This window comes from Lepisma saccharinum, chromosome 14 (assembly GCF_977018435.1).
Source record: "Lepisma saccharinum chromosome 14, izLepSacc3.1, whole genome shotgun sequence".
NCBI lineage: Eukaryota > Metazoa > Arthropoda > Insecta > Zygentoma > Lepismatidae > Lepisma > Lepisma saccharinum.
Genome location: NC_139242.1, coordinates 49,624,355 through 49,648,557, shown reverse-complemented (window position 1 = coordinate 49,648,557; position 24,203 = coordinate 49,624,355). Strand labels below are relative to the sequence as shown.

Sequence of the window (24,203 nt, the reverse complement as noted above, 5' to 3'; positions counted from 1 at the left end):
GAAGTCGACCTTGTGTTTTTGCTTCGAACGCTGTCTTGCCTTTCCCTCCTACCAGGCTGGCGCGAGAGAGGAGGAGAGAAATGTAAGATAAGCTTATTCTGCCCTTGCACGCGTTCAGTTTGGAGATAACTGGCGTTTGTCCAGCCGAGAAAGTTCGGAATCGTGACTCAGAAACGGCAGAAGTTGGAAAGCTGAACCAGGTTCCATTGGCACTGTAGTGAAGCTCCACAGAAGGCAAGGATGAATGACGAAGACGTTAGAAAGGTAAGTGCATGATTTCGTTATGATTCTAGCTTGTAAGTGAAAAGAAACCACTTAACATTCTATGCGGTGTGGCGTCTTCTGTCTACAGACCCTGTTGCCGTAATGAGGTATGCAATCAATCGATTATCCTTTGTTTTCCATTTAAGCATACGACCTATCATCCGACGCAACATGTTAAAAAAGGCCGGGTTCGAACCTTGGATCTATTTCGTTGTGTTTATTTATTCTTTCGTTAATATCATATTTTATACATTTCAAATGTCTCTACGTAGAAGTAGAAAAGCCTGAATTTTTTAATATACGGCTTTTTCCTAAGTAATTGTTCCGTGGTGAAGGCCCTGCTAGTAATTTTCCACATACTCCTTCTAACACGCCTCAAATTTTATCAACAAACTTCTCCAAAATGCTTACGAAAAGTCCAGTTTATGGTTATTTTGGAGCTAAATTTACACATATACCCGCTAAGAACGCCCTAACACTTCTAGACTGTTGCCGGCCTCCGTGGCGGAGTGGTTAACATAGCGCGCTAAGACGCCAGGGGTCCCGGGTTTGAATCCCGGCCTGAGCATGGGTGTTCATTGTTTCACTTCATTAATTTAATCATGCAATCGCTCATCATCATCTTCGCGATTAGCCAAAAGTGGCAGAAAGGAGAAGTAAAATAAACCAAATCAATCGATCGTACAGCTTGACCAAGATGAGAAACCCCCTATGGCGCTGTCGTCGGATTTTCAACCGTACGCGAGCGGAAGAAGTGTGCGGGAGGCAATCAGCTGTTTCTGTTTGCCATGGAATTCTGCCCTTGTGTTGCCAACACGTGCGGCGTTCTTGTCTTCATCACCTATATCTGGCCATGAAAGAAGTTTCGGACAAGGAAGCAATGCGGAGAGTGGGTCTCTCGGGCACAATGGGGAGAGGAATCAAGAGGAAAAAACAAATTAATGTCCACTTTAGTTCGCGTATTTTCTTGTTTTTGTCTTGGTTGAGCCTGTGTGTCCATGTAACCAAAATAAACAAACAATGCGCCAACGAAACAAAAGTAGTGTGATATATATATATATGTAAAGTGCTGTTGGAAAAATGGTACACTCGATTTCATCACCACCAAAAACTACTAGTTCGATTGTCTGTCTGGGCATAGCTGTTTCATTGTGAGCGTGTCTTCATCAATTCCATCTATTTATCATCATCGTCATCATTGTTAGCCTAATCAGGTAGAAAACCCCCCAAGAAACAGTGCCATTGCAACGTCCGGGGCGAGATAAGAATTGAGCACACCTTCCACCCTCCAATTGCTTTACACCACTTTAGCCTATAATCTTCACGCGCAAACAAAAACTCGCAGACACCATCATATCAATTTTGTCAAGCTACGCGCGTCTGTCAACAACCAAAAGTTCTTTTTACGAGAACTGTTAGCTACGTGACAAAAGTTTCAAAATGCCCTTTTGCTGTTATTTATTTCACATATCTATGAAATGATTTAAAAATGAACACAATAATTATTTTATCCCATACACATCCCATATTACAATAATATTTCTAATTTAATCTGTATGTATGCCGGCTCGGTGGCTGAACGCGTCAAATGGTGTACTTCAGATTAGCCTACGAAATTCCGGAGTTCGAATCCCGGCCTGGTCATGGGTGTTCTCTCTGAGTGTCGCTTTATCATTTCCATGGTATCATCACTCATCCTCATTGTCACAATTAGCTAAACGTGGCAGAAAAGCAATGCTAAATAAAAAAAAATACAAATCTGTATGTGTATAGTATTAATCAACAAATCATATGAAATAAGTTAACACATCGCGCCACGACGCCAGGGGTCCCAGGTTCGACCCCCCCCCCATGGGCATTCTTTGTGACAGTCCGCTCATCAATTGCATCATATCATTACTCATCCTAATCTTCGCAATTACCCAAAAGTGGCAGAAAGGCGAAGCAAAATAAATCACAGGAGCTGTACAATAACTGTTGACTATATGATCTATGGCTCTGTATACCCAAAACTCCGTGGCCCAACAGTCTTTTGAAGGCAAAGGCCTGCCCAAACTCGGTTTGTCATTGCGTGACACGTGGTCAGCGTATCGAGTCTCATCGCCGCTGTTTTCTGGCATAGGAGATCGGATTCTGCTACCATTGCTTTCAAGTAGCTCCCAACTGTCCTGCTTGGTCAACACAAATTGTGGATCTAGCCCGGGATCGTTCGCACCAAAGGCGAGAGCTCTGTGTACCCAGTACTTGGCTTTCCCGTAACACGCTGTCTGTAATCTTTCTTGTATATTTTCTTATTTAATTTCGACGATGATGAGAAATAATATTTAGATGAAAGAAAACAATGAAAAAAAACTATGCTTTGGTCGGAACTTGAATTTAACTTCTGCAGTGCTTGCTTGATCGGGTAAGCTGTGGTGTTGAGTTATGATTTATGGAAGCAAGAATTGTGGGGGGCAAGGGCGCTGCAGAATATTCTTTCAGGAAAGGGGGGAGCAGAGTAAGATTTCATGTCTTGTTCTTTAGTCATAGAAGCTCATATTTTACCTTTTATTATTATTATTGTTATTATTTTGCAAATCATAAAATGGAAATTGTATTGAAAATCCGAATCCAAACCAATGTGTAATCAATATGCCTACTCCGGGACCCCTTGATTGCAAAGCGACAGTGATACATATCTATCGGAGAAGTCCTGTTGTAGTCAGGGAGCTACGATAAATTTGTGCAATTTATAGCTGACTGGCAAGGTTGTAAAGGTAAATTTCGTCAAAGAAAATTGAATGTTCCTGTACAGGGATATTAGTGGACACTGACGTACGCGGGGGCATTTGATGAGGCTACAGCTTTTCCACAAAAATTTAAATAAAAGCGGTAAAGAACTCGAGACAAACGAAAGTGCTAAATGCAAACAAAGCTTAAAATCACCCCCCATTACAATATTTGTATTGGAACAACTTTTGAAACTAAGGTTAAAAGTGGTAATTACGGAATATTTTATAGTGTATCCCGCTCCTGTCTAGAGCACAGATATGTGATATCTACCTTTACAATTGCACTCCTTCCCGCCAAAGGAAATCCTGCGTACGCTAGTGTTGGTGGAAGTTGTGTGTGCGAGCGCGCGTGTTAATCAAAACTACCAAGAGTTCTACGTTGTGTCAGACTACCACACGTCCGGATGCAGTCGGAAATGCGTGTTCTTTGTTGATTGGCCGACATAAATTTCATCGAATCATAGGCTTAAATTGGCGGGGGTAAGTGGGAACTCACCCCCAAATTTCCAGACTTTTTTAAAATTGCGTGTTAGAGGTATTTTTAGTACCTTCTGCAACCTAAGGTTCATGTTCCGTCCCCTCAAATTTTTTTTGGTGTTTTGAGTTTTTTTTCCCCCGTAGGGGAGTTAATCTGGTCCAGTATCTTAATTGTTTCAAGATTTCACACCTCGTGGAATGCTTACAGCGGCAGCTTCAACAAGGATGTGTACTTGTGATTGGGCCATTTGGTCTCCCTCGTATTTGTCGCACTCCGCTCTCAGATTCATAACTATATTATAGTTTTCCAACTTGTCAATTGTCCTGATTTCATGCACTGAAAATACAGTAGCCCTGGCGTTATCGAAGCCACTGTTTGCATCGTACTTACCTTTATCGTCACTGTCGAGCAACGCTAAACGTTGTGGATCCAGAGGTCATTATTGATCAAGGTTAATATTTCTCCTTCCTGCCTCCCATACACACACATTGCCAACAGCATTTTTTCACGTTTGCAACTCCGAGGTAAATACTTTCGCTAGGTCGTTAGTGAACTTCATTCCTTCACAAAGTTATTTGGCAAGCTTCTGAGCGAATATTTCACGTATTTAAAACGAGAAAGTTAAGCGATGAATACAAGGAAGTGATGCGTATAATGATCAAATATTGGTGTTAGATACAATCGCTCAAAACGAACTCTCCCTGTGACAGGACAAACTTTCCTGTTCTTGTGAAGGATTATCTTTGGCCCTTAACTTGTTTCACATTTTCTCTCCCTCCTTCACCACCATCCTAAGCAGATGATTTATATCCCAGCGTATGCCTCCACGATTCTTCCATTTACAGACATGAGTATATTTTTTTATTTTCCTACGAAGCACATTACAACGTGTTTCTTTCCTCCTTTGAATGTGCTTCACATCTTAGTCATTCAAGGATGTCGGAACCAAGGATCGGGGGCGGCAACGCAAGATAGTATTTCCTCCCCCTCGCCCCCAGCCGCGCACTAAAAAGAAACAGGGTGCATCTTTCCCAATGTATCATTAGGCTATGAAGATTGTTTGATACAAAAAATGTAATATGCACTCATATTAGGCAACATACGGTATGTCACATTGTCAGTTTTCGAATTGGGTGGGGTTTTTTATACCCCAGCCAGAAAAAAATTAAGCAAAACATCCACTGTAGTGGAACCACAAGCAAAAAAGAACCTGCGCAGACCCGCGACTCCTGTGCACCGTACTCCCGCGGGGAGGGGAGGGGCAGAGTGGAGCATGCTTCCTTATGGCCCGAGCTGAACGGAAAAAGGGAAAGCTGCGTGGGGACTTTCCGTCCAAGGTTTTTTTTTTTTGCCTTGTGGTCGCTCTATAGCTATCTTATTGCGAGCATGTTAAAACATAGCAGCATCCCCCTCTAGAGCAAAACTTACCCCCTCCCTATGGTTATCCAGAACACCGCCTCTACCCAGTGTGGTATTTAAGACATTTCCAGTGGGGGGAAATTCTACTGACTGTCTAGGGACAGCATGAGAGAATGACTTTATGCCGTATAACATTTCCCCCCCTTGGATAACATTTATCAAGCAGAGGGGGGACACAAGTACCCAGAGGGGGGAAATCCTCCATCCCCCCTACATATACCACCCTGCTTCTACCTAACAGATTTCCACTTCGAGCGCTGCATGTTATCGAACTTATAGAAGTGGAAACTCGTAAATTAGCTGTGGGGATGCCTGGTAGGTAGAGTTTGTGGATAGGAGGGAGGGGGAGATGCTTGTATAGATCAACATGAAGACAGTGCAGCAGGTGGGGAGAGGCTTATTCAAATTATCCCAGCTGGGGGATGCTTTAGATCATTTTCTTAATTGGGGGATAGAATTCCCGCACAGAACAAAACAAAGAGTTTAGAATACTCAATTTTAATATTTATTACGAGTCAGCGCGTGCGGTGTTGCAACGTTCCACGTACATAACTCCTATGAATAAAAATCTGTATAAAATCTGTTTCGCAACGTGAATTGACAATTATAATGGATTTAAAAAAAACACATGCAAAGAGCTTCAAACAAGACCAATATTGTACGATTTCTAGGATTAGCCAATACTAAGGAAAAGTTGTTTCTAAAAATTGCTAAGTGATTTGCTTTACACTAACAAACATCCATGCCCAGGCCGGGATTCGAACCCGGGACCCCTGGCGTCGTAGCGCGTTGTGCTAACCACTCCGCCACGGGGGCCGGCTCAAAATTGCTAAGAACGGTTTATTGACAAATTTTAATAATCTGAAAATTAAGAATTGTTTAAAACCTTTCTGCCTACACCATATTAAAATTTCATCATGATCGGACCACCCATTTGTTATTTATAGAAGTTCAAAGAGAGCGATCGTTCTCACGACGATAAAAAATAGAAGGCATACTCGAAAAAAAAAATGGTTAGCATAGATTAACGGAGAATTAAATAAGCTAAATTTTGATGTAACCCGTTTTTATGTAGGTCTACTGGTTAATTTTTAATTGGAGTACAAACTTGAGTATATATTTTTAATCCGACAGTAGTGCTTAACGTCGGGGTGGCAGAATCGAAAAGGCTTCAATCCCATAAAAATAGCGTCGAGTATTATTTGCTAAATAATTGTTACATTTGCGAAATCACAAATATTACTAAATTTGACTTTGCTCATAAGGTCGCGGAGGTTATCAAACAAAGTACCTTTAAATTGTAAATGTTATTAAACATTTGGGGGTCGAGTGCCCGTCTTGCCCCCACCAAGAAGTTACGCCTATTGACATGGTTGTCCCTTCAATCATCAGTCTTCCTCGTCGTCGCAATTAGCCATAGGTAGCAGAAAAGTGACGTAAAATTACAAGTACGTCGTTTTCCTGTCTCTCTGTTCATAATAACGCGTGTAAATCCAGTCTCAGAATTAAATACACCGTTGCTATGGTCTCGATATAAGTTGATCCTTTTCGTCCATTCTAATCCCTGAAGTCGAACCGGTGAGACAGGCAAAGTTCTTATCGCTCCATCCTGTTCACAGCTGCACTGGGCTTGGCAAGCACGTAGGCAACGATGCTTCGGAGATGAGCAAGTTATAGCCTTCCTAAGAAACGGTCAAGTTCAAGGGTGTTTCGCAACGTTGTTGTACCGCCAGTGCGTGGGGCGTCTGTGTCAGAGGCTTTAAATATAGAGGCGATGGTCGCTGCATTTTGCTCCCACGTGCATTTGCTTGGAGTTTTTCCAGGTGCAAATGTTTGCAGCATAAACTGGCTTCCAAATGCGACAGAGCTCGCTTTGGAAACTGATTCACAATATTTCCGGTATTGCAATAAGAAGAATAAAACCTTTTAATGCCTATTTATAACCATGATCAAATTACGATAAATTATGATTGAGTTTAGTAGTTAACATTGTAGTGTGTCGACAAGGATTATCGAGTGCGATTCTAGATGGGAAAAACCTGCTAGCAAGAATGTAAATTTAGAGGCCGAAGAGTAGATACACACCCTCATTTACTCTTTCTCAAACACAACTCATTGAGGCCTAAAACTTGCAAGCAACTTTATTTTAATTCAATTTATTTAAGAATTATGTATTAGTATATTTATTTAATTAATTAAAGGAACTAGGAAAACTAAGCATAACAGATAGCACGTATAGAACGTATAGGGGACTTCAAAACCAATACTATTTTTGTCGTTGGTGCGTCGTTTCAGCATTACGAATGTTTTAAAAAGAAATTCTGCTTTGCCGCCTGAATGCCTGCAACCCAACATAACATTTGATCGCATCTGTGATGCTTCATCCTGTCGTGCGGGATTTGTTCTTCGGAGTGGGTGGAATTATAAAGGTGGATATTACATAGCTGCGTTCTAAAAGGGGTACACAAAAAAGTATTTCGTATAATTAATTTGAACTTTTCACTCACAAATGATAATCGATGTTCATTTTAAACGGTGTTTGCATTTACCTCTGTTTTTCCCCGAGTTCTGTACGGCTTTATTTGAAAATCTTGATTTTTCTGAAAATTTATTGTAGGCTACAACCCCATCAGCTCCAACTCTGCGTACGCCAGTGTCAAGGAACACACATTCTACGAAACATGACAAAACTATCAACTACATTATGTGTTGTAAAACGCAGCAAGGAACGCGTTCAGTGACCCAACGGGAAGTAAACTTGCGATGTGAAGAACGGTGGAAAAACAAATAACGTATCCAAAAGGAAAGGCAGAAGAGGAAAAAAAACGAAACCTTGCCTCAAGCGTGGGTGCCCAAGAGCGGAACCATAAATTGCTGGGGGGGGGGGGGGGTACGTTGAGTGCTGCGAGGTTCAATAGTTTCTTTCCTTCGTTTTTTGGTTAGCGTTGTTTCTTGCCCATCTAAAATTTGCGATGTTGCATTTCGTCTCTCAACCTACATTTCATTTACTTGCAAATTGACGTCGCCGCCTTGTAATCTAGGATTCCCAGGTTCGATACCCGGTGGATGCATATAGTGGTTCGGATTCCACTTTAAACTGTAGGTCCAGTCCCGATTAGCCTTACTGTGCATAAAGTGGACTTAAAACACCAAATCAACCAACTTGCAAATTGAGGATATCCAGCATTTAAATTTCCAGTATTCGAACAATCGCATAATTATGGATGGATATCTAAGCAATTAGGATATCAGTTATCTTAATTATCTGAATATCCATCATGTTCACGGCAATTATCATCCTCCTAGAAGGAGTCTGTGACGAAAAAAAGGGTTGAGGCCCCTTAAACAGTTACTTTCATACCGTCATTAAGGACCCTTTGCTCCATAATGTAGAGAGAGCATACAAAATTTCCCTATGTAAAACTAATATGAAAATTAATACAAAAGTTTGACGACACTGTAATTGAAATGGTTCACTACTGAGTGGCAGTGGCGCCGATTAGAGAAGAAAGCATGAGGGGCAGTTCCCCCCCTCCACTTCAGCTACTTTCGTCCTCGCACTTTGGGCCTCTTAATTCTAAGCCTTGTCTACCAAGAGAAAATCAACTGTCCTTGCCCCTTCCCCCCCCGCAAGTTTTGGCACCCAGCCGCCATCTACTGCTCAGTGGGTTCCTATTTGTTTAGTGTCAAACAAATGTTTTTGACCAATGCTAACAAAGTACACAGTATTTTGCAAAATAATTTGCGTAACTATAGTAGTACTATGTCTATAGTAGTGTAAGAGTCCATTCGAGGTGGAGGTACACTCTGAGACCATGTTTCAGTGAAGTACAAAACATTTCTATCTTATGATTTGTATAGTATTCATCATAGTGTAGGTAAAATCATTTATTGGATTTTTCTTGCATATCAGTGATGTTGAATTCTTGTCAGATTTATTTGGGTAAAATTCTGAAGCTCGATTTATGCAGCCTCCCCCTTAATAAGTTCTGCAAGGGAATGGGGGGAGCACAACTGGTATCGGCGTCACTGCTTTTGCTTATGTGTAGTAATGCTATTATTATATTAACATTATATCGGCCTGTAATCAAGATGTCCGATTCAATTTTCATTGGCGGACATTTCACTTTTAATCCAGCTCCAATTAGACCTTTTCTTCTTATTCTGTGGCAGTCTGGAAAATTATATTATTGGAGGATTCTATTTTATGTTCCTCGAATTTCTTTTTTTCCTGGGTTATAACAGGGTGTCTACTAGTCAAGAAAAAGTCAAGTAATCAACAGATAGGTCAAGTCAAGAAAAAGTCAATAAATTATGCCTGTGGTCAAGAATTTTTTACAGTATAGTGAATTTACATTGTTATATACCTGTATTGGGATTTGATAAAATTGAATATTTGGAAATCTAAAATTGTATTGAGTTGTGGTTAAGATTTGATCATATTATTGTGTGTGTGAAGTTTTGTAAAAGTATTAAACAAAGTAATGTGGCCATTCCCTAACAGGGATAAAGTCTGAAGCATTAAGTTTTACATGCATTAATAGATAATGCAAGTCTAAATCTCTTGTTAAAGTACATCTTCAGTTTTCATCTTAACTGACATTCTGGTAGGGGTTTTTCATTGAATAAAATATATATTTCTTCTTAATTTTCAACTCTACATAGGTCAAGAAAAAGGATAGGAAGGTCATGATAAAGTCAAGAATTTTGGGTTTGCTATTTTGGTAGACACCCTGTATAATGATGTCACCACTTCTCATAATATTTAGTCATCGCATTTGGATGGGGGTGGGGGTGGGGGACACATGCTCCCTTGCTAAATCTGCTGATGGTCCCATCACCACTGTATATTTGCCTTTCTTGACCGGTGTCTGCTGCTGCCTACTGTTTCTTCCAAATAGGAAATAGGTTTGCATTTGTTCTGTTACTGCTTCAGGATCATAGACTTGCTGTTTTTGTGTGAAGATTAAAAAGTAGGGTGTGCAGGATGGGAAAAAGTCACCATTTCCCTTGGAAAATTTTCGGGATGTGGAATGCTCGAAATCACTTTGTAGAAACCTCGAATTATTCACACTATTCCCCCTCAAAGCATTGTTTTTGCATTCTGGGCTAAAAGCTGCTATTGTCAATAAATTTAATATACTTCTACTGCCGAGATAATTGAGAATTAACCAGTGTTAAACACACTCCTTTCGAATTTCCAGACTGTTTGGGATCCTGAAAAGTCGGGATCAGGATGGGGAAATTTTTCCCGTTCGCAGTTTGTCCCAAAGGTAGGTGCCGAATTTATATAAAAATAAACACTACATGGGTATGTCAAGTGTCATTTTTACTCCTGCATTGTTTTAAATTCACTATGTAGTTTGATATTGGCCATTAATTCAATAAAGCATATAGGCACATGACAAGGTCTGATAGAATTGTTTGGACCTGTCCAATAGCATAGTGGCTAATGCTGTCACCTTGTGAGCAAGTGGATCTAGTTTCAATTCTCAGTCGAAGCATATTGCACAGTGGTTTGGAGCCCACTTTAACCTGTAGGTCCAGTATTGATTGCGATATCTGAGTGTGATGTGTACTTAAAAAACAAACTTTGACTAACTTCTGACATCAAATTGTTACTAAATCTTTTTTCTCAGTTTATCCGAGATGGCTACGTAGCACTAGAGGATTTTCTTAATGAAGATGAAATAAAAGAACTGAAGGAAGCTGGAGAGTGTCTTGTAGATGAAATGCCAGAAGAAGGAAGGAAAGTTGTGTTCAGTACAACTCAGCAGCAACAGGCAAGTACCTTTGAATGAACCTTGAATGTAAGGACCCCACAGGGGGAATAATATCATGTTAAGATTCCTGCAATTTTCTTTGAGGTATATCTCCTCCAGAAATTTCGAAACAATCTGAATTCAATAAAGAATTCAGAAAAAAAAAACAATGATGAAGCAGCTATGTAATATTAACCTTTGCAATTCCCATCCTGTGAAAAAAAAATCATGCATATGCTACTTCCAGTAGAAAAATAGGACACTGATATTCAAACTATTAAAGTGGAGGAGTGTATTTTGTATTGGTAACAAGGTACATTTTGGTAGTATTGTGGATTGGTAATAATGCCAAGAGGAATGCAGTTATATAACACAATTAACAAAATCATCAATTATATTAAGAGAAATGTCAATTTACTTGAATTATATTTTTAAATTGTCAACCTGGAAAGCTGGGAACCATCCCTTGAAAACAGTTTAAAAATTTTCATACTGAAAAACATCATGCAATTACCGAAGAATATCTGAAATCTCCCGAGTGAGTTTTTGTTTTACATTTAATATATAACAATTTCCTGTAATAAAATATTTAAATTACATTATTTATAAGTTATCCAGAGTTACAAATCATGAAACTGAATGGCAAAAGGAACATTAGTGAAGTGGAATAAACACATTTTAAAGAAAGTAGAGACAATTATATACCTGTACTGTGGACATGTGAGTTTCTCACCCAATACAAACTTCATGTTCATGTAAATACTTTTGTAAAAGTCTTTGACAGTACCAAGATTCTCCTTTTTTTATTATTGTTGTTCTCAGTGCCCACTTCTATGTTGAAGATTTTTCCTTGTGCATGTATTTTGTAGAAACTTTTCCAGAGGAAGTTGATATGAACCTTCTGATTTGGCATCATTCTGTTAAAAAATTCTAATCAAATAACAATAAAGTTTTTAGCTTTGGCAGTACACTGCACTACTACACTGTACCATCTCATAAGAAAGTAATTAGTGGAATAAATTTAGTTTGTTACCTCTAAGGTATGTTACTCCACAAAGCTGATAAGACCAAACCAACTGCTAACACAACTTTCTGCATAACTGAAGGAAACTGCATGATATGCAGTAAAATCAATATTGTGCTTCAAATTTAAGTAAAATAATCAGTGGCATGTCCAGGATTTTTGAAAGGGGGGGGGGATTTACATATAGTCAGTCCTCAGTTTGCCATATTTTCTGCCTTTGCATTTTTTAGGAATACTGGGCCAGACAGGGGTTATGACCCCCACAACCCTCCTTTGGAGACATCGCTGTTTAGAATAGGATAGCTTCTTCCACAGAGCCACCAAATTGCATTTAGATGTATTGTAAAATGATTCTTCTGGTTCAAGTTTTAGATGTCCAGTTTCAGATTTTGATATATTTTTAAGGTTCACAATTCCAGTTATATGAACAATTTTCAGTTCGTTCTCTTTCTTTCTATTAGAGCAAGGACCTGTATTTTCTGCATAGTGGAGATAAGATTCGATATTTCTATGAAGCTGGAGCCATAGATGAGAACGGGAAATTTGCAGTGGACAAAAAGTTTGCACTGAACAAAGTTGGCCATGCTTTGCATATACTGCACCCAGTGTTCCAGAAATTCACATTCAGCGAGAAAGTGAAACAGTGCTGTTGGGACTTAGGGTTCTTGGATCCTGTTATACCACAGAGCATGTACATTTTCAAAAATCCAGGAATCGGAGGAGAAGGTGAGTTGGAATTTTACTATATATATATATATATTACAAATTATGTCAGGGTGGCTACTCACCACGTGAATTATTGGCTCCGGGAATCTGTGTGAATTTTTCTTCGTTGACGTGAAATATTGCAATTTTTATTGAATTTATACATATTTATAAATGCCCTACGGCAAGTATTTCACAGGTTATATCGAGGAAGGAAGAAAAGTTGCATGGAAAATATAACAAAATTCTCTCAATTCGTTTACTTTGTTAGTGTCTTTTGCAGAACAATCTATCTGACAGATGGAATATTATTGCAAGATACAATATCTGAAAGTTGATTATGTAAATTTGAGTGTGAAATTCTTATACAATTAACAATATTTTGTCATAGATTATTATATTCCGTAACATTTGTGACTTGTGTTTGTAAATGTAAACTCCACACCTTAAACTAAATAATTTAAATATTCATTCATTGTTTTCTGCCCAGGGGCAGGTCTTTCCTTGCAAGCTCCATCCTGTTTGATCTTCAAATCTTTTCGCCTTGTAGCAGCATAGGACCCATTTATTTTGATGTTGTCCATCATTTGGATATGTACTGTTTAATTGAATTGAATTAGAATTTTTGGATATGTTGGAATCACACTGACCCTTTATATTCTTAATATATTTGTGTGTGTGTTTGTGTGGGTAGTGAGAGGCGGTAATATGCAAGATTGAAATAGAGAAAACTTCTACTTGTACCCTTGAATTTTTCGAATGTTCACCTTGAAAACTCTGAATTATACTTGGATTTTACTGTCGCCCGAGAGTAACCACCCTGTATGTGCAAGTTCATATTTTGTGTCCTTGCTGCCCTGAGTTACTCTTGAAGAGCTATGAATATAAAATAATTTGAAAATATGATATTTGGATTCTTTCCCTCAATCTTATTAACCAGTGAAGAAATTTGAGGTAAAAAAAAAAAAAAGTGCTCCCCTGTGCATAGCACCACGCCATGAAGGGGGTGTGGGGGTAACGCCCCACACTTTCTTGATCCGGTCGTGAGTGGGGGTGGTGATCAGCATCATGCCCCTGACCACCTTTACCCCCCAGGGTTTCCCCCAGGTACTCATGTTATTCGACGCTGGATGCGCCCCGGGGCCGCTTCCATCGTTAGAAAATTTCCTGGATTTGAACCGGCCGGGGATCGAACCCAGGACCTTTAGCATGGTAGTCAGACGCATAACCGACTGAGTGTACATTTAATCAGTAGGGAGTGGATTTTTAGGTAAAAACATGTTTTTTTCCTTGCTTCAAAAGTCAGCCATACCTGACCATATGACTGCAACGTATTCTGGGAAGTCTTATTTCACATAAAAATGCATAATTCTACCTTTAGCACATAAAACACATATTTCTAGGGAAATAACATAAAAAGTGCATATTTTGGGAGTTAATGCATAAAATAGACTAAATATGCAATACTTCCAAGATTTATTGAAAGATGGATGTTTACAAAACCATTTGGGGTTTCTGTCTGCAAATCTAAGCTTTTATGTGGCATGATAGAAAAAACTGGAAAAATCCACACTACTGCTTTGCAAAGGACGTTCAGTTGAAAAAAATTTGAACTCTCTATCAGGGACACGCTTGCAGGTGCTTATAGACAAATTATGAAGTCTGTTTGAAAAAAACAACAACATGGGGTACCAACGAGGTTTTGGAGAGTAAATGTGTAGTTGAAATTGATGGTATACATGTGCATGATATCCCGCACTTCAAATATGCACAACTGACTACATGTGATGTGGGAAGGTAATTTTCACAAACATTAAAAATAAATATTTTTAAGTTTTTTGCACATAAAAATCCACTCCCTATTAATCAGACCCCTATCTAGAAATACAGTCAAGTCACAAAAAATAGCTCTGCTATGAATTATGTGATCTACCGGCAACTGGACGATATAGAAAACAATTTCTTTCGTTCTGAGCCTGTGAACTGGATCAGAGCAAGGGTGGATAAAAATTATGATTATTATTAAATCATCGTCCTCTGTGGCCATGCGGTCAAAGGTGCTGTGCTTTCGACTCCACCTGCGGGACGGCATGGGTTCAGTGTCTAGGTTTTTGTCCTGTATATAGGATCGGTGACAAACCACCATCGTGAGGAAGTTGGGAGAGTAGTGTAACCTGGTCTCGGATATATCCTATAACGACTGAGGGTTCGACGTGCTGACCCCAAGGCACCCCCCCCCCCCCACACCTCTAGGTAGGATTGTGGGAGGGAGACTGGCAGTCGGGAGGTAAGCCAAGTCCCTTCGAGGGCTGTCGAGCATGGGTTTTTGTTATTATTAAATCATGCTAAACATGTAATTTTTAAGAGTGGTGCTATTTTTTTGTAACAGACTGTATATTTCAGGAGGGGTCCGAACCAAGTATTTCACAAATAATAATAATAATAATAATATAAATATTTATAATAAATGTGTTAATACAATTAATAGGCCCATATATAATCATTATTAAAAATAGACAAATTAATTAATATTGTTATCTCATGAATGGTTACAAAGATGGTATAAGGATAGATATACAACAGCACGTATTCATTATCCAGCTTGTGTGTAGTTGAGATTGCTAAAATTTGTATAAAAACAACTGTCTTGGCAAGGAAATTGATATCAAACAATAAAAATAGAATATTTATTGAATAAAAAAGGGATGTTAAGTCCAGTTGATCAAATGTAAAGTTTTATGCATATTATTCTAAGTAGTAGGGTGTATAAACCTTCACTGCAAACTGTGAACCATATAATCCCAACCTAATCCTTGCCTTCGTGTAGTTCAGTGAAAATATGTAACTCAACAAATGCTAAACAATTATATTTTGATTATTTAATTTTAATATTTGGTAATGATGGGGGGGGGGGGGGACTGCAGACTCGCTGCATCCTCTAAATATGTTCGGTCATTAAATGCATTTTGACATGTGTGCATGTGCCTTTTTCAAGATGACATTATAATAAATTTAAAGTTATAACTTACCTTACTGATAAGTTATGTGAAAGTTGTGGCTCAGTCAGGGATTGAACCTGGGTCTTTGGTATTCCTTGCCACTGCTCTATACAAGTCTACCTCTGGCCTCCCCACAATTTTCTCAACCTAGATCTGTGTAAATTTGATCCCTGGTTGAGCCAGAACATTCAGAAGTTACTTTTTAACTTGCAGTTGCTCTTTTTAAAATGTAATTTTACAATTACTGTAAAAGTTAACTGTAAGTTACTATTACACCCAATATGTGTAAATATGAAAATGTAGAGGTAAGGTTGCATGAAAGTAAACTCTTATACTTGAAAATTTTGTGATGCAAAACAATTGTTCATAAATGTGAACAAATTGAAATGGAATGGGATGGGATATGAAAAAGTAACTACAACGTAAGCCATTAATTTCATTACCCATTACCTGAGAAAAGTGTTGCTTACTTCAGAAACTTGCCAAATACCATTACTCAAAAAAGTAACTTACAACTACATTAAAAGTAACTTGTTATTTCAAAACACTGCTTTTTAGTAACTTAAAGTGTATTCTCCGGGTGCTATGGGCTATTTCATACAGCTAGTTCCATTAAATAAAATGTGTTGAAGAATTATTAAGCTATTATACATTTCACAGTAGACAATATTTGGAATAAAAAAAAATGTGTCTTCGGTTACATTAATTAAATGCTTAGAGATAAAGATATTCTAGTCTTGTGTGAAATTTACTTGATAGTCCCCCCAAAATAAATATATAATTTTTTGTTATTTACAGTGATTCCACATCAAGATGCTACATTTTTGCATACAGATCCAGTTCATTTAGTAGGGTTTTGGTTTGCTCTAGAAGATGCCACATTACAGAATGGATGTTTGTGGTTTATTCCTGGTTCGCATGCAGGCGGAGTCCATCGAAGGTACATCAGGAACGAAAATTCCTCTGGTGATTTGCTAGTGTACACAGCTCCTCAATCTTGTTACTCTGTTTCCAGTTTCCAACCCGTTCCCGTTAAGAAAGGTAAGCTGGACAACCAAGGTGGTAATAGAATGTCTAATTGTAAATTGTAACTTACTTTATGACTGGACTGGTTTCATTAACGTAAGTTCAATAAATTTTTGTAACCCCTCAAGTATTTATGAAACACACGGTATATCCACGCATTAACGACAGATCGAATGTGAGCCTAATTTTTTATATATATATATTTAGGAACTTTTCTTTGTTGTAATGTGCAGAATCCACTCTTGAAGTTTTGTAGGAACAGTTTTATCAATGACCTCTTTGAAAAAATGACTTATTGAACCGACAACTCATTTTTCATCACATTTTCGACAAAAATGGATGAAAAATCCAAGCGTTAACCACACGCAATTTTTCATTTTTCATCGCATTTTCGACAAAATTGGATGAAAGCCCCAGCATCTCACCACGTAGCGTTCCAGCCTTTGGAACTTGGGATCGAACCATTAGGGTTGTAGTTCACCCTTGGACTACAAATGTTTGCTTGGCTGCGATGGCCCTAAAGGGCCAGATGTGAGGTACTAACTAATATGCAATTAAATTACATGTTTAATGTTTAAAACCCAACACTTCTGACAGAAGGGCAGCATTACGGATAAGGGATGACTTACCCCGTTCGGTAGGAGTAGCTCTGTCTTAGCAGGGTGTTACCTCCTCGATAAACAGCAATCAAAAGATCCCCCTGCTCCTAGATTCCTATGTTTTGTACTTCTCACTGCGACCTAGGCTTACCTGGCTCAAGGAGAACCACGCAGCTTCCTGTGTTGAAAAAACACTTTCCTCAACAAAATCTAGGAGCAGGATCAGACACGTTTAGACAAGATTCTACCCATACCGACAGGATATGCTACAGTACCACATTCTGAAACAGGGTGTCTACTAAAAAAAAAAAAAAATCCCAAAATTCTTGACTTTTCATGATCTTTCTTTCCTTCTTAACATTTATTTAATCACCCCTTCCTTAGGTACAGCTGGAATTTAAGAAAATATCTATTTATATTCAATGAAAACCTCCCCACCACAAGGCCGATTGAGATGAAAACTGAAGCTGTACTTTAATAAGAGATTTATGGTCCCGGGTTCGATATCTGGTGGAGGCATATAGTGGTTCGAATCCTACTTTAAACTGTAGGTTCAGTCCCGTTTAGCCTTGTGCATAAAGTGGAATTAAAACAAATGCTTTAGACTTCATCCTGGAGGGATAATGGCTACATTACTTTATTTAATATTTTTACAAAACTTCAGCATACAAGAATGCAATTCCTAAGAAATAAAGTGAAGAAATCTTAACCACAACTCAATACAATTTTAGATTTCCAAATATTCAATTTTATCAAATCCCAGTACAGGTATATAACAATGTAAATTCACTATACCGTAAAAAATGGCAGAAATTCTTGACCACGAGCATAATTTCTTGACTGGTCAACATCCTGTGAAACTTAACTCTCTCTAGAAATCTATCTTAAGTATTTTGACATATATTTGAAATAAATCGAGCCATATGGCTATTTTTATAAAATAGCTTTGTGAAAAAGTGTTGACAGGCCAAAGGTTTAGTTGATCTGTCACATCTTCTGAATGTTTGACTTGCATTAAATGATTTCACTTACAGCTGGGTATAATGAAATTCATAAAGGGCCATATTAAAAGGTTGTTACATACAAACAGTCTTAGATTTGATATCCAGAACGAACTTTTGTTTATTGGTTTTAATCCCATTTGAAAACTAGGTCTAGTTATGACTAGGGTTAAGCTGATAATGTATCATCTGATGCCAGTTGTATCGACAACAGAAAGTATTGGTTGGTCTATCCAAACATCTTGGAAATATGCAAAATGCATAGTTTTCATTAATTTGGCAACAGCATTGCAAGGAATAAATCTCTCATGTGAAATTATGGATATTCTAAACCAAAACTCTGGTCGATTGATGTGGTATACTGTATTGATCCGAATATAAGCTGCACATTTGATCCAAATTTCAATTATGAAAAATCAGGTTGTTTTATATTCGCCACCTTAAAAAAAATTGACATTTCGTCAAATCATATGCAGTTAAAAATGTGCTGATTTCTCATTTGAAATAATGATAATGCAACAATAGCATTGTTGTTTCTAACTGGGCATTGTAAAAACTGTCAGCATTATTATTCAGCCCTAGTTCCATTTCAAGCAGCAATATCCACTTACAGCCTAATTTAAACGAAGTATGTGAATAAAGACACACATTTGAAACTTCTTTGTTCCAAGAAAATCGGGTCAGACTCTAAGAAAGGGACTGTCCTGGCTAATAATGCAAGGAAAAACAAAGCACTCTGCAGCTTCTCTGCATTTTAAGATTTCCATGAATGTAATTGTAACCTTAATTTTTCAATAATGATACTGTATTTTGTATGTACTGTATTTATGATAAAAAAAAAATATGTACCTACCTAATTATATTTCCCTGAATCTGCCGATAAATGGTTACCGGTATTTTCTTTTCTTCCCTCGGTTTATATGCGGGTATCATCTTTTTTTTTCTCTTTCTTTCGCTCCAAATTTTAGGGTGAGGCTTATATTCGGGCCAATACTATTTCCAATAAGTATATTTAAAATTTAAAAATATTCTGAACTACTTTAAATTGTTTCTAAGTTTCGTGTCATAAAGGAGATGTAAAAGCAACTGTTGATATAACTGTTACAGTTAGTACCAGCTTCTGCGTGCCAGAGATTAAGATTGTCTGGAGTCTTATCTTTACAACACATGGGCAATTTAAGCTGACGCATTTAAAAAATAAAAATTCAGTGTATTACTATCCTATAAAACATTTTCTCTCTTTATTCTTTACATTTACAGGCACGTGTGTTATAATACATGGAGCAGTTGTCCATAAAAGCGACGAGAACAAATCTGAGTCATCCCGACATGCGTACACGTTTCATGTGTATGATCAAAAGAGGGCCAAATATTCTTCGCTCAACTGGCTGCAACCTCCAGACGACATACCTTTCCCTTCGTTATACAAGAACTGAGAAACTAGCAATCTTACAAGGAATTATATTGATGCAATGTTGGTTTGCAACATTCCACAGAGCAGTTTGCTTCACAGAAGTAAGAATAAAGCCAGTCTCGCATTACACTTAATTCAATCCTTATTATTGAGGATGAAATATCTGTTTGAAACTTTCACATTTTTGTATCTTAGGTTCAGGAGGGAGCATTACATAGATATTCATCTCAAACTTTATTTTTTTATTACATGTGAGACACTTGGTTTGGACCCCTCCCGAAATATAGTTCTATATATGTGCCTGGTTTAATTCACAAAATTTGTATACTACCGAGAGAACAAAATATCAGCAATACAGTAGAAAATTTACACTATTTACATCAAACATAATTAGCAGATTATTGAATCAATATAAATGGTGTCTTAAAAAAATCAGTCCAAAATTAACTGCCCTAAATTCAGAATGGATTAAGGAGAGCATAAATTGCCTTCCACAAGTGAGGTTAGTAAAGCTCTCATATGATCCTGGAGTAAGGAAGATCCAGCATTATATATGCGTAAATATGGTACAGTCAACGGCAAGGATAATGTACGCAAATTGCCCACCACAATTTTCATTATTTTTTAATTCTACATCCTGTTGTTTTAAGGAATAAACTATGTTGGTTCGAAGCAGCCATTGTTTTCTGCTTATTGACGTCATTATTTCAATTCATTGTCATCACATTGTGTAATGCAGACCAAATGAGAAAGTAGATGAATTGTCCACCACCAGTTTCTTTCCCCGTTGGGTGTACATTTTATTTTTTTAATCCTAAAACACAGATCCTGAATTCAGGACTGAAGTAAGTACCATGCAAGACTGACTTTATAGTGTATTTGTGTACCTGAATACATATGGACTTGCACATGATTCTGGACAGTGTGCATATTTCAAGCAAAGGAAGGGAATGGGCAGGATAAGTTTTTCCCTCAGTACAAATTAACCTTTTGGATCCCAAGCGTCTCGAACGAGATACCCAACTGTAACCCTCACGGTCCCAAGCGTCTCGATCGAAATGCTGTGTCAAGGTCGTAGTTTTTACGTTATAACTTTTCTATTTTTGGCTAGAATTTCGATTTTTTTCTTTTATATTGTTCCTAACACATGTATTTAACAGAAATGTTTCTTGCACCTTTTTTTTTCTTCATGAAAATGGAGGTGAAAAGGCGGGAAAAGGGACTTCTCTTTTCAAGGGAAAATATAAATTTCAAACATTTCAAGAATTTTTAAAAATAATTTTTGGGGGTTTTCTCCCTTCCCCCTCCATATATACGCCAAATTTGCATAAATTTTGCATTTTGAAATTTTTTGGGAGGGGGCGGGTGGGGGGAAACGCCATTATTTTAAGAAAAGTATTTTTGAGGGGATTTCCCCCTTCATATGTACGCCGAATGTGCATAAGTTATATATCGTCTGAATCTGTGATTCATTCTGCGTACAATGGTATATCTTTCATATCTCTAGGGCATTTAGTTTCTGAGCTATAGTCATTTCAAGGTACCGCTGCATTTTGAAGCTTGAATCAGTGGCGTGCCGACCATTCCTTTTTGGGATGTACAACTCAAGTTACATTGGTCATATGATAATAATGCAAATATTTTTGTGTTCCCTACATGCCAGCGATAATTTCTATGTGCATTTTGATCTTTTCAAATCCTTTTTTCGGGGGGGGGGGGGGCGAATCCCCATTTTTTAAAAAAAAAAAACAAGTATTTTCAGGGGATTTCCCCCTCCATATATACGCCGAATTTGCATAAATTTCATATAGTCTGAATCTCTGGTTCATTCCGCGTACAACGGTATATCCCTCATCTCTCTAGGGCAATTAGTCTCCGATCTACACTCATTTAATTGAAACTCTGCATTTTGCTCAAAATCGGCTCGGGACCGAGAGGCTTACTTGTGAAAATGGCCTTGGGACTCAAAAGGTTAATATGTCTGATCTACAGTGTCTAAAGTTGTATTGCAGAAGTGATACTATAAGGTTTCTGCTTTACAAAATAAGCGTTTGTAAAGTAATAAATGATAATTTCTCATTAACCTCCATTTCCTTCTAAGGCTGGCGCTGCGACGCAAAGGGTCCCAGGTTCGAATCCTGCTTGGGCTTAGTTGTTTGTGAATGTCCATCAATTTCATCACTCATCCCCATCTTCGCAAATTAGCCAAGAGGCACAAAACACGAAGTCAAATAAACTAAATCAATCAAATCCTTCCAAGGCTGTTGTGCATAATTTTAAAGGGTTTTAGTTTAATCCAAAATGAATGGACAAGATAATTTGGAAAAATATTCCATTGCACTCAGAACTGATCCTCCAATTACCACCCTTCTTGCAGAATTATAGATACTATTAACATTGAAGGTATTTGACAATTATTTTATGGACCCATCTACGTTAAAAAGAGATAAACTTAGTTCACATACCATGCTAAATTTATTCATTCCAGATGAACACATTCACTTCTTTATTATATGTATTCAGGTATTGTAAGCTGTAACATATAATCTTTCTTCTGTTATTATCAGTTGCATATATTTTCTTCTAAAGCTGTGTGAAAGCTCTGATTTTTTTAAAGCTACATTTCTAGGAAATTGTAGCACCTCCAAGAGTTGACGTAAGTAACATCTTGAAATATGTAATAGCTGTGAAAATATCATGTTATATTGCACTGATTTTTCTCTAGTGCTGCACTTTTATCTGTACAAACTGGGTGTCAAGTCATCCACATCAGAGATTTATCCACATGCCCCTAAAATTATTCACAAAGACCATTGCAAACTTGTGGATCAATCCCTGTGCCAGTCTTATTCTGGACACCCTGTACATTGGAAATGATGCATCATGAAGCATGTGGGAGGGGGGGGGAATAATAAAGGCAAAAGTTTTCATTACAAATCTGAATAAAAATGTACAAATAAATGAAGTTGGTCATAAATTAAGAGAAAAAATGGTTCATAAAACACCAAAGAAATTTTCAAACATAGTTTGTAGATATTTTTATGTGCCAATTGATCTAATAAAATATTTTGAGCTAATGGCTATTTATACTTTTTCTGAAAAATGCACGTGCCATTCCTGAGAATGTATAGTTTAGAATTGTACTGACACTGAAATCATTTTTGCAACAGTAGTCTGGTAAATTGTTGCTTATAATTGGAGTGGAATCCTCGCCTACTAACACTACTAAATATTTTGAACAGCTCTAATTGTTAAAATTTTTAAGTATCGCCTTTGTCCTAATACAACACACATCAGCAGCTTCACAAATGTATAAATGTATCAGGATTTGTATCACTAAGTGCATGGATTCCTTTTTAGAAGTTTGTTATTACAATTTAGGTAAAATTCACAGAATCCCTGATGCCAAAAAGTGGATAATTATTTTTAAAGGCTTGCTACAAAAACTATCATAGGGATATAAAAAAAAAATTCTAACACACAAAGATGTTTCAATATGCTCTGATTTTCATGCACTTCCAAAATTTTCAGATTTGTGCTACAATTGTTGCTGTATAACAAGTGCAATGCATTTACAAAGTTGCACATAGTTTGGTCACCAGAGGAAGAAAAATACCGAGATTGTCACACAATTAATGGAATCAAAAATATTCACTATATCACATAATCACCAGTAGTTTTAAATACACACCATAAAGTAAACAGCAGTTTGACGAAATGTGAAATAACACACTAATGTTAATTTATCATATTTTTGAAAGGTGCGAGGTGCTTTTTCCTCTCATGTTGCATGACTAAATGCACTGCAAAAGGCGAAATAAACTCAAACATTAAATTTAGAGTTTATTTAGCGATGGCACACTTACTGAAGTCTGAATTATCCTGAGTGTTATGCAAATCATGGAAAATGAATTGATTTGCTGTAAATATTCACCATTTTAACACACCGCTTTTCATTCCGAGATGTGCCCAGTTTTTGTACCAACATTTTGATATTTTATACACCACAAACATGTGACCCTACACACTAACAGCTTAGGAGGAAGAGGCTAAACATCTCATTTGATATGTACACTTAAAGTAAGTCACAGTTGTCTATTTTAAATAAAAGTGTAATTAACAAGGTTTTATTAGTGTTTCTGACAATTTTGGCCATGTTTACTAACAAGAATTCTGAAAAATATATAAAGAGCTGATGCACTCACTTCTCAAAACCGTTCTTTGCTATTGTCCCACTAATTTCAGTGGTGACTGCCACCATCCTGGTTGGAACTTGCAGTAAGCCTCACAGAGGATTATACTAGTATATTTTATGTACATCTAAAGGCAAGTACAAGCATACAATTTTCTACAAAATTCACTTTATTTTACATGTTTCGTAGAACTCTTCAATATTGTTTTTTGTCAAGTATATACAAGAAAGTACATAAACCATCGCACTGTTCACTTGTGTTAACAAACACATCAAATATTATGCTAAAATTAAAGATCCAATGTTTCCTGCACACGTTCACTATTATGCAATCTGTTAATGAAATAATCAACTAAACGAACTCAAAGGAAGAACAGTCAAGAGGAAAACATATTTACAAATGCCCTATGCTACTAAAACTTCCAATAAAAGATCATAACCGAACCTTGACATTTAAATAGTGTTGACCATCATTTCTGGATTTAATGTATAGCAATCTTATCTTTAAGCAATATGCTGCATCACAAAATTATCCACATATTTTTTTGT

General features: G+C 37.4%; 1 protein-coding gene across 1 annotated transcript; it reads left to right on the top strand.

Annotated features, from left to right (window-relative positions):
• Positions 1–37: 37 nt before the first annotated feature.
• On the top strand, positions 38–22,688 carry LOC145998867 (phytanoyl-CoA dioxygenase domain-containing protein 1-like). Its single transcript, XM_083135560.1, has 5 exons — positions 38–264; positions 10,572–10,715; positions 12,180–12,444; positions 16,221–16,463; positions 19,309–22,688. The coding sequence occupies exons 1-5, from the start codon at positions 241–243 to the stop codon at positions 19,482–19,484; spliced, it is 852 nt and encodes a 283-aa protein (XP_082991686.1). The 5' UTR covers positions 38–240; the 3' UTR covers positions 19,485–22,688.
• Positions 22,689–24,203: the final 1,515 nt, after the last annotated feature.

Bases quoted from the DNA above. Each gene is read 5' to 3' on its own strand.
- LOC145998867 (XM_083135560.1), top strand. From the start codon at position 241: ATGAATGACGAAGACGTTAGAAAG. The intron at 10,716-12,179 runs GCAAGTACCTTT...TCTTTCTATTAG, and splicing joins GTACAACTCAGCAGCAACAG to AGCAAGGACCTGTATTTTCT. The intron at 12,445-16,220 runs GTGAGTTGGAAT...TGTTATTTACAG, and splicing joins TCCAGGAATCGGAGGAGAAG to TGATTCCACATCAAGATGCT.